Source organism: Solea senegalensis, linkage group LG7, assembly GCF_019176455.1.
Source record: "Solea senegalensis isolate Sse05_10M linkage group LG7, IFAPA_SoseM_1, whole genome shotgun sequence".
NCBI classification, from domain to species: Eukaryota; Metazoa; Chordata; class Actinopteri; order Pleuronectiformes; family Soleidae; genus Solea; species Solea senegalensis.
This window is the reverse complement of record NC_058027.1, coordinates 4,330,888-4,342,744: the sequence shown is the minus strand read 5'-3', so window position 1 is coordinate 4,342,744 and position 11,857 is coordinate 4,330,888. Positions and strand designations below refer to the sequence as shown.

The following is an 11,857-nucleotide window of genomic DNA, read 5'->3' as shown; positions in this document are numbered from 1 at the left end:
AATACAAAATAATGATATTTTACCCACAATAATTCACCAAGCAGTTGATTTCATCTTGACTGACGTAGTTAAACGCATAGCAAATGAGTTTAGCTGAATAAAAAAGATTAAAGGTCCAATGTGTAAGAATTAGTGACTGGTTTATCTGTTTGGGCTCATATGGAAACATGGCAGCGCTACGCATTTGCTACATTGTGCCTAGGAAAAATAGACACAAAGACAAATATTTATTGCTAAATATGCTAAATGGAAAGACTCAGTTTCATTCTCAGTCTAGAAGTAGAAAAATATACTAAATCTGGGATGAAATGGATCATATACTCGTACATATACACTGAAGATGTTGGCTTTATATACATCGAGAAATGTGTAAAAATGTACTGCAATTTGAAATCTGCTGTGTCTCCCGTAGACCACATGTCTACGGGAGAGTATTAAGGCCACTTGTAAAAAATAAAACATCATGAACACTGAGATTAAAGTCAAAATTCTGGCCACATGTAAAAAGAAAAGAAAGAAAGACATGTAAAGAAAACACTAGACTGTGGCGCTAATACTCTGCCGTACGTGTCTATTGTTCAATGTTTAAACAAATTTCTTTTTAAAAAGTCGAAAAATAAAAATGGCTGCCTCTGCTAATTCTAATGCTTTCTCAACAAATACAAAACAATTGCTAATTGTTGAAATGATTATACACTCATTCAAAGAATAAACACTCTTAAATGTTACCCACTGGACCTTGAAATGTTCTTTTATATGCGCAATTCTTTATCTATTTTGCAGGAAAAGCATCCGTTCACATCTTTTGCATTTTGCTTTAGATCTGGGAACATTTTTCATGTTAAATTCCCCATTTATTAATACGCACCGTGTGCATATTGTTACCATTTAACACAAACTGTTTTATTTAAGGCACTTCGATATCCCAACGAACAAAACTGTCTAATTGAAGGCACAGTGATGACGGTATCTATCGCCACTTTGTTGTGTAAATCGCTCACAGCAGTTGAAATCCCACATGAAAACTGTAAATTTTACATTTACAGTCGCTTCTCAGTAGAACTGAAGCGGCAAACATTTAGCAAGAAAAGCAAGAAAATATGGCGTTCATTACACACAATAATTTACATATTTGATATTTTACAAAACAAAAAAGACATTATTAATTCACACACAGCAGACAGGCAGCGACGCCCTCACACTTTGGGCTAACTGAATTGGTTTGAAAAACACACGGTCATCAGTGTTTTTAACCTAAAAAGCTCTCAACCAAAAACACTGATGATCTCACAATGAAATGACCCAGAGAAAGTTGCTTTGAAATCTGACTTTTTACAAAAATATGACAACAGGAGGAAGCTCCAACAGCTTTTAACCTTAATTCCTCATCTTTTTTTGCCAGAAACACACATTTATGAACCAGTTTATCCTAAATGTTTTGGTTGCTGCTGCTTTCACTGTCATATGATATGGTGGGAAACTTTATGTAGATGTACATCTTTTAGCCCATAATTAAAATTTCAACGTGAACTTCACATCCCACTTTCCAAATAATATTGATTTTGGAATAAAAAAGTGACAGCCCCAATAAGGAAATACTATCCTCCATTGATGTAAGGAAAACACACACTCATGAGCACATGTTTAACGTGGTTTACACATCTTTGTTAACTTGACTAGTGGTAATCCTACACATTTATTCACCGAGGACATTAAAGTGTTCACTGTGTCTGTAATGAAGGTCACAGTGCGTCGGTCATTGTTAGTCTTTATGTCAGATTTACAAACGATCTCACACGTCCATACAAACAATTTCACAGCTTAATGACAATTAAAGGTCCAGTGTGTGAGAATGAGTGACATCTGATGGTGAGACTGCAGATTGCAATACACGGTGGACTCTTCCAAATCACTCTACAACAGCATCACGGTATTATGGTATACACAAAAGATGTTCTTCTTCAGTACAGTAAGCTTTGGCTTCACAATGTATGTATACTACATTTCTGCCTATAAACCCTCCAAAATGTTACATACTGGACCTTTAACTTAACAGGTTGATAATAGTACTTCAAAATGAGTGGCTCCCAAAGTCTGGGTCAGGACCCACAGATGGGTCACGGGAGATTTTTTTTGCCCCCCTCACAAGTAGCTGAATTTCCCCAAAATTTCAGGCAAGATTTGCAAGTATATGTTTTAAATAATGTGCATAAAAGGAAGTTGTAATTCACTCAATGGATTTTGTGATTGACAGTTCTGTAAAAAATTGCCCCCCCCATAGAGAAAGTTTGGAAAACACTGTGAGAAAGTAAAAGTAAGTTACTATCGGCATATTTGTCACATGGCTTTAAATTCCTGCGTGAAACGTTCAGCAGAAGAACGTCAACATCCAAGTTCTTCACCGTTAAACATATTTTGGCTCCAGCAGAAACTAAACAGAATGCAGCAAAGTAAAGCAACACTATGCAAGATTTTCCTCTAAAAGAAATAACAGCTTTAAAATGATGCTGATGCTCACTGGGTTCTATTTGTCATTAAGTTTGTTGAGTGGGTAGAAACACTTCATTCCATGCATGACTACGTCGTTTAAAAAGACGACTGTCCTTGTCCCAGTGTCCCAGTGATTTAAGCTTGTTAGCATTAGGTTGTTTCTGGTTTAGCATGCAGCTAGTATAGTTGTTCGCGTGTTAAGCGCCATTCCAAGTCTTCCTACCATCTATGAACCTTGAAATATGCAGTTCCTTAAGCTGATAGAACATAAAACATCACTGTTGTTTATCACCAGCTTCTTAGCCCGGGGCGGGAACTGCTCCGACTCCCTGGGTGTTGGTTTAAAGAACGAGAATTTCAATTTAGAACAATTTCAGTCAGACAAACATGTATTTTAAAAGTCTGCTTTTAGTCAGACTAACATATTAATACATTCTTTTTTGTTAATGTAAGAAGTGTGTAACTTAGTGAGCTTAGCTAGCAACTGAAACGGCCAAATTAGCAATGAGGCCTAGCAAGCTCTGAACCCAGATTTGTTTGCTCCAATGACATGCAGCATATCCAGCAGAAGTTACATAGTGTTGCTTTAATTACAGTCAGTGTGACCTGAATGTGATCGCCCACAGTGGACAGTATTAATGTAACCTTGTCGTGGGTAGAAAACCAGCAGCTTCGACTGCAAAAGGTTCACTTTGTGTCGGCTGGTGAGGATCCGTCCTGGTCTCAGTCTGAGTCGGAGTCTGAAGAGTCATCTGGAAACAAAGGTGACGAAACACAAGGAGTGTTTACTTCTTCATGGACCAGATGATGAATCAAAGTTTGGCGAGTGAAAGTGTATCGTCTCACTCGAGACTTATGATTTAACAGAAAGTAGTTCCGGGTGATATTTAAGTGAACATTGTACAAACATTGAGTGAGAAAATCAATACACTATATATTTCATATGAACGTTCACCTTGCTGTCTTGACGGCTCATCCTGTGTGTCATCTCTTTGCTTCAGGAAATCGGCCAGCTCATTAAAGATGAGGTAAAAATCCAGAGCGAACACGATGGTGGCGATGAATCCAAACACCTGAGGAAAGAAGAGACGACACGAGGTGACACGAGAAACAAAGAGTTACAACAACGATGATGATGATGATGATGCTGACTGTTTATATAAATATTTCATGTACCGCAGCAGCCTTAGAAGGCTCATCCACATATTTGGACACTGCGATGATGGAGATGATGAAGAAGGTGATGGAGGCAGTCACACATCTCATGAAATCCTGCGTGAGACAGAGAGCAACACAAATGACTCAACTTTATCATCATCTCGTTTCTACAAAAGGTGACTGTCACTGTGTGAGGCCCTGGAAGCTGAATTTTTAACATATATAAGGTGTGATGAATTTGACTGTCCCCAAGAACAAAACATTTTTAATCCAACATGGAGATTGTGGCCCCTGCAAGGATCAATTCAACAACAGGTGAGAATACTTTTATTATTCTGAAGGGCAAAGACAATGAAAGGCTCCAGTGAGGATTGAACTCACGACCCCTGCTTTACGAGAGCAGTGCTCTTACCACTGAGCTATAGAGCCCTTCCTGATATTTGGCTTCTGATTTTGTGTCAGACTCCACAAAACCAATTCCTGGTGATGGTCAGACTTTTTGTCTCCTTTCAATCTTCACTTTGGATGTTGAAATTTAAGTTGTCTTGATCATTATAGGAATTGAACCCATGAAAAAGTCATCTTTTGGTGGACTCAGTCTTCATGCTCTTACTCTGAATTTTTTGGTTTCTCATCTTGGGTCAGTATTTTACAAAAATTTAACCGTTAAATTACAAGGACAAACTGTTTGATCATTCATCAGTTAACTTATTTCATGTGATCCTCTATCCCTGTGGGGAAACACCACCAGCGCTGAAGGTGGTCCAGTGGACAAGAACGTTCCATCGCTGCTCACAACATTGTGGGTTCAAATCCCGCTGGAGGTATGTTTCTACGACTGTATGTGTGTGTCTCTGTCTGGGTGTTTACAAAACCAAACTCAAAGCTCTCAAAGCCAAACAAGATAACTTCAAAAACCCTAACACAAGCTAAAAGTCTCCGTTGCATGCCTGCGTTCGTCCGTTGCGTCCTTTCAACGAGGATTTCAACTTCATCATCAACGACCTTGTGATAATGGGAGAAATGCTCTAGGCTTGAAAAAGACTCAAAGGACTTTTGTCAATAAAGATATGAGATGTCTAATGAGCAAAGAAATTTTGATAAAATAGGGAAAGTTTTCAGTTTTTGACGTGTGACATAAAAAACTATAAGACTATATGACTTTTTTGTCACATTTTGGACGACATACGAACTATGCTATGACTAATTTGACTAATGACTAATATAATATACTATGACAAATTTGACTGATTTTGGACAACATACTATACTATGACTTTTTTGGGTGATTTTAGACAACATGCTATACTATGACTTTTTGGACGAAATACTATACTATAACTTTTTTTGGTGATTTTGAACGACATACTATATTCTCGCTGCAAGGCGAGAGTGCTAACCACTGCACCACCGTGTGACCTTTATTGCAAGGAGTGATATTGACAAAATTCACTGTACATGCACCTGGTTTCCTCTACTGCTCATGCTCGTAACTCTTACATGATCGTAACTCTTACCAGATAGAGATCATAAGGGGGTGGAGTGGCTCAGTGGTTGAGACCGGTACCCTGTGTGCGAAAGACATCATAGTCGCAATGGTCGCAAGTTTGATTCCACCCCTGGCTGATTGTACTCAATTCAATTGTAAGTCGCTTTGGATAAAAGCGTCTGCTAAATGACATGTAACATGTAAGATCGTAACTCTTATAGGGTGCAGTCGCTTTTTGGCAGGTCCTGCCGAAAAGTGACTGCACCCTATAACTCTTTATTGCAAGGAGCGATATTGACCAAATTCACTGTACATGCACCTGGTTTCCTCTACTGCTAATGCTGAAAAGATAGAGAATGTAAGCCCTACCAATCCAGAGTTATAGGGTGCAGTTGCTTTTTGGCAGGTCCTGACTGCAGCGACGCTTAAGGAGACGGCTGGGACCATGTCCAACTTTTACTGCCTCGGTCTTGGTCTTGTCTCTGTCTCAACCCCTCAAAGTATTGGTCTTGTCTTGGTCTCCACCCCTTAAAGCCTTGGTCTTGTCTTGGTATCGATACACTGTGGTCTTGGTCTCAACTTGGTCTCGGTTTAGCTGGTCTTGATTACAACACTAGTAGACAATGAATGAATGAACGGATACTCATAAAGTAAGTGTTTCCTGTCTTAGCAATGAAGAATCACACCTGGTTTCAACAAGATAGAAATAGTAAGACACTTAAAGGTCAAATGTTTTAAGCAGAATCCTCCTTAACAGTTTAAATCCTATACCATTAGAATCCAGTTAAATGTTTGAAACTGTATTATGCTTAGTTTAACTGTGCTATGCTTTTATTTTTATACATTTTTTGACCCTTTAATCTGCGAACATGTCTCATATTAAGAGATATCCGCAGGGAAATGTGATCAAATGGACAAACACAATTACTTAGGTTTACTGTACAAATGTGTGTATAAAAACTGTATTTTACCAAATGAATCTTTTATTCTCTTTAACGTTTCCTTTTTTTTTTACTTTCATGTGTACTTGAACAGTGGCGGTGGCAGCAGGGTCTGCAGGTTACGTCTGAAATGAGACCAAACAAACTGTGAGTCCAAGACGGCAGTGACAGAGGATGTATGAGGCAGTCGTCTCACCGCGAGGGTTCAGAGGAGAACTTGGTGTGAAAAGTTGAATTATTCATCAGACGTCATTGCCATTCTTTCCTGCCGTCAAATGACAGGTGTGTGTGCGTATAGGGCATGTGTACCTGGATACATGCACACACTAACCAGGAAGGGTGGGAGGTGCTCGAGGTTGAGAACAGGTAATTTGTTCCGAGCTGTGTGTGTGTGTGTGTGTGTGTGTGTGTGTAGAGAGAGGCCTCGTTAGCACCACAAGTGTATGGCTAAATTAGTCTTGTGGATCCATCCATCACACCTGCTCACGGCCGCCGCAGCTGTCACTAAACTCACGTCTGTCTGTCTATTCCATGAACCCTGTATACGCTGTGTTCCGTATGTGGCTGCACGTTTCTCTTCTTAAAGAAATAACACATAGACAGTCACTGGATGTTCAAAAAATAATTAGAATGACAGAGTAGTCGTGCTTGATATAAGTAGTAGTGTCAGCTATGGCTGTTGGAACTACAGTACATTTCAGAGTGAAGTATTTTAAAATTTTATTTTACTACTTTGATTTAAGTACCCAAAATACAAATTTGACACGTAAAGCCATTATTTCTGTCTCTGGGGGCCCAAGGCAAAGACAGACATTGGGGGGCCCTCTCTGTTTGAATCACATCACAGTCTCCGTCTCAGTCAGTCATCGCAATCTCTCATCGAAGTACAACCGACCTCATGTCAGTTTTCCAGTGGGGGCCGCCTCCCAATTTGGGGGCCCTGAGCAACTGGATACATGTATCATTGGTCCATTCATTTTTCGAAATGATGACAAACTGTTTGTTTGATAATGAACTCCCGTTTTGTCCAGTTTTGATTTAACTAATAACAAAAACTGCCTGCGAATCAACACAAATTTATATTTTTATGCTATGTCATAAGTTGGAAAGATATTCATAGAGGGCTATCAAAGTGGATCTAAGGCCAAGCTGCACTCACAGCACCCCCTGCTGGATACGTATTAATGATTTTGGTTTCTCAAACAGGTTTTTATGTCTCAAAATACAATTTTAACCTCAGATATCCTGATTTTGGATTTAACGTGACAGCCCAAACCAACACCAACTTCAGCTCCCAACAGGAAAAGGCCGACTAATGAGGAGATAAAGTGGCAAACATAGACTTGAGACAGTGTATATCAAGCAGGCAAAGTCTTAATTAGGTGAGCCTTTTGTTAGGTGGCTAAAATCGGCTTTTCCTGGAGTCCCTGCTGGCAGCCATATTATGTTCTTCAGACTGTGCCTGCGTGGATCCTACACCTTCTAATTGCAGCTGTATGTAAAACAACCACACTTCAAAAAAGAAAAAACTGTGAACTATCGCTTTAATGCACCAATCCCAATCAACACCAAATTAATAATGTGTTCATTCTTGATTGCAAGTGCACTAAAAGTATACCTGTGACAATTCAGTTATTTTGATTTATCTAAAAACCTTTACCTTAGTATCTAAATATTGTTTCAACAATAATAGCAGCTAATAATTACAATAATGAATGCAAAATTAATAATTACAACTTGTTTAAACGGAATCCTATGAACAATTTTAAAGATATATGATATATATAAAAGCTTTTAAATGATTTTAATATTATATATTAATAGTTAAAACTAAATGAAATCTGGTTTTTTTTTACTTATTTTTATCCAAACTGACAAATCACAACAATGCCTTAATCAATACGATAATGAAGTAAAACATTTATTAATATTTGGTTTAACTGTAAAGTCTTTACATTTCCGCTTATGTGTGAAATAATTCATCGCCTCGCCATGTTTTCCCCCGTCTCGCAAAGCTAGGAAACAAAAGAGGAGCAAATGGGCCGGAGTGAACGTGGACAATGGGCCACAGAAGTGAAAGGTCGAAAGGTCACGCCCGGTCATGACCTGTGTGGTCAGCTAATATCAATGCGGTCTGTGCTGCCACCACCTCAAACAGCTTGTTATTGCTAGTCAGGTCACTTCTATTTGTCCTTTCATTTAGGCTCACACAGTAATCATGCAGAGTATGTAGTGACGCTATACAAATAAATATGTTGTGTTTTTTTATCTTCTAATATCTGACAAGGGTTTATTAAAGTCCCTGCTATCTTTTCCCATATCACCCGGTGACATCGCGTGACCCCTGTCCAGTTTACATGCCGTCTCCCAGAGCCCGCAGAGACCCTCACAATATTGCTTTTGAACAGTGTCCAATAAACAAACAATTACCAGAGAGGAGGACGTATCGGGCCTGAATTGCTCCACGATGGTGCGGCGTTTAATTTCTGATTTCACAGTCTTTTGAAAGAGGGGACGGGGGGCCAAGCCAAACAGCAGTCACTTTCCCATGGACACACACACTCCCCCTCTCCTTCTCAGTCTAAAACACACACACACACACACACTGTCTGAGTCATGCCCCAGTGTTTCTCAGCGGACTATAATTACGCCTCATCGCCTGATGTCATGGCTCCCATTTTCAATTTTATGTATAGATGTAATGCATTGTGGCCTGAGGAAAACATCCATCTCTATCTGGGTTTTTACATGCTGCCCATAACTGAATTGCATATTGAATAATTCAATTTGCAGCCATATATATAATCGCCGCACATTGCGGAGAGTGACCACAGTTTCAATACCCACCTAATGGATTGATTCAGTTATAGCAGTGGGCAGGAGTAAGTCGTTCTTCCTGCCGGCCTGTCTAACCACAGCCTCGCCATAAAGACCAACATTAAGCTATAACACAGATCAATACATACCACTGGACGGGTGTGTGTGTGTGTGTGTGGGGTGTCTTGAGTAAGAACAAGATGAAGACTTTACTAGAGGAAGTTATTCAGTACTTTCCTTCCATATAACAAGCGTTGTTCTCTGTTTCTTTCACAATTGAAATTGAAATTTCACTACCCAGTGAAATTGTTTGGGATTTTGTAGCCTTAGAACAGGACCTTTTTATAGATACTTTAATGCCAGTGTTGTAATGTAAAGTACAAATACTTTGTTACTGTACTTAAGTAGAATTTTCACATATCTGTACTTAACCTGTGTACTTTTACTCCGATACATCTCCCTTAACCATCTTCGTTACTACAAAATAAAAGTTGACCAGCGGCTCGTTGTAGAAGCTTACGATGCAAACAACGAAGAATGACATCCTTTCTGGTCTGCAAAGGCCACCGTAGTCCACAGGCACACCAAGGAAAGAGAGGAGTAAATATTGGGTGTGTAGTTGTAGCCTTAGAACAGGACCTTTTTATAGATACTTTAATGCCAGTGTTGTAATATAACAAAGTACAAATACTTTGTTACTGTACTTAAGTAGAATTTTCACATATCTGTACATATTGTACTGTACTTCGTTATTTATATTCGTGACAACTTTTACTTTTACTCCACTACATTTCCTAAATAAAATGTGTACTTTTACTCCGATACATTTCCCTTAACCATCTCTGATACTCGTTACTACAAAATAAAAGTTGACGTGGTGACGTAACGCCTGTTTGTTGTCGCTAGTTGTCTTAAGCGGCGCTAGCTGTTAGCCGCAGATTTTGACTCCAAGTGGACTTAAAACACACCAGCCGCTCGTTGTGGAAGCTTACGACGCAAACGACGAAGAATGACATCCTTTCTGGTCTGCAAAGGCCACCGTAGTCCACTGGCACAAGGAAAGGGAGGAGTGAATATTGGGTCCGTAATTTCACATCATGGATTGACAGGAAGCGCGTTCATTCCATGTTCTTATGTAAATATTAATCACATTAATCACATTACAGAAAATTGTGCGATTAATTTGCTAATTTTTTTAGCCCAAGTTTTAATACATACAGATATTTTAAATTTGGGGTTTTTCCAAGAGGCAGCTGCCACCTTGTGGATCTGGCCATGTTTTTTCAAGCTTCTCACTGGAACTCAATCCGAGCCTTGATTCCGATTAGCTGACTGTTTTTGTACGTTGGTGTTGAAATAAGCCAGACAAACATCACATTTGAAATCCTGCCACTAGCCTCTGATACCAGTACATTTAGGGCTCGGCAATCAGTTATTGGCAGTGTGCAGTTTCTCCACTAATTCAACATTTTAGACCTGTTTTATCATCAGAAAGATACGAAAATCCCTATTCCTTTAAAACCCATGCATTCAAACTTGCTAATCTTTTATTTATTAGCAGAAGTAGTTTTAGTACTTTATTGACAGCTCATCCTGCACAGCCCCTAAAAGTACTACAACATCAGTACTACATATTGTATAAAAGTACTAATTTAATTGCATGCTGATGTACAAAAGTATTAACGTTAACACATATATGAATATTTGATTGTGTGAACGTCATTATTGTTGCCATTCATGTCTAAGTTGACATGTGTGTGAGTCCATATGGCATTATAATGGCTTAGCTAATCCAGGTGCTGGTAGATCTAATTACTGCCTGTTATCTACTGCTGGGTAGTTGTTATAGTGTGAAAATATCAATATTACAGCTCTTAGATAACCCCACCCCCCCCTTTTTTTTGTACAAATAAATCCCGATCACTCTCTCTGAAATGCACTTTGTCTGTCTTGTTGCCTCTTTTTTTGAGACACACACACTCACACAATCACACACACAGAAGTGTGCACTTGCCCGCCCCCATTGTCCCGCAGTATTGTTCTCCGTGGCTTTGTGTGTATCACTCAACCCCCCCCGGATACATCTGCCAGCCCGCGTCCATTGTCCAGCAGCATGCCACACAAACAGCCTTCAATTAGGCCGGCTGTCTCTTTTCTGTGGCAACATGATTGTTTTGGCCTGATCTCCATCGCAGCACCTGCTTCAAACATGTTGGAGGCCTTTGATGGGCCGTAACTTAACCCCTGTTCAAATTATCCAGGGGTAAAAATAGCATGTGCCACAGGGGTCATGTTCAGCTAATAATTAGTTCAATACAAATGAATACAGCCCGACTGTGCAACAGCGAGTCTACTAATTATTATTTGGCGTTTCATTAATTGGGCATAAGCACTTTTAACATTTCTTTAAAATGAATTTTACTTGAATTAATCCCAGTTGTTTATCTTTTTCAGTGTGATCAGTGACTCGCTGCTCGCTGATCAAGCTGCTCGCCTCATGTCCACCCGCAGACCCTCAAGGAATAAGCAATAAAGAATTTAATTAATTTAATTAATCTCATTTTCATTCATCATAATGTGTTTTAACAGTGCAGTGCATAACTTGTGTTTCCTTCACTGTTGTTGTTGATGTGTTGGAACATTATGTGTCTCCTTCATCTGACGAAACAAGCAATACTATCAGACATGACTGAAGGAAGCAAATACTTGTCCCTGGGTGATAATCAGCAGTGTGTGAACTCATGCAATACAGCTTTAAGCAATACTGATTATGCCTTTCGAATTTGAAATAATCAAACTCAAAGGAACGAGTGGAATTCATTTAAACTGCATTCATTCTATTATCTATCTAGCACCTTCTATTTATCACCTATCATGTTTCAACTAACCACTCTCAATCTTTTTATTTATTTATTTATCAGTATTTTATCCATTTGTGACGCTGTTGGCCGTCTTTTCGGGG

At 39.2% G+C, this 11,857-nt stretch overlaps 1 protein-coding gene and 1 non-coding gene across 2 annotated transcripts in view; both read right to left on the bottom strand.

The window, feature by feature from the left end:
- Nucleotides 1-881: 881 nt before the first annotated feature.
- The window catches only part of cmtm3 (CKLF-like MARVEL transmembrane domain containing 3), a 272,921-nt gene continuing 261,945 nt past the window's right edge, over nt 882-11,857 (bottom strand). Inside the window, exons 3-5 of the mRNA XM_044030898.1 lie at nt 3,667-3,762; nt 3,446-3,563; nt 882-3,242 (exon numbers count right to left, since the gene is read on the bottom strand). Of these exons, the coding sequence (XP_043886833.1) occupies nt 3,214-3,242; nt 3,446-3,563; nt 3,667-3,762 (243 nt within the window). The 3' untranslated portion in view covers nt 882-3,213. The remainder of the gene's footprint in view (nt 3,243-3,445; nt 3,564-3,666; nt 3,763-11,857) is intronic.
- Nucleotides 4,005-4,077, bottom strand: trnat-cgu. Its single transcript has one exon. It is a non-coding gene; the product is annotated as a tRNA-Thr (tRNA).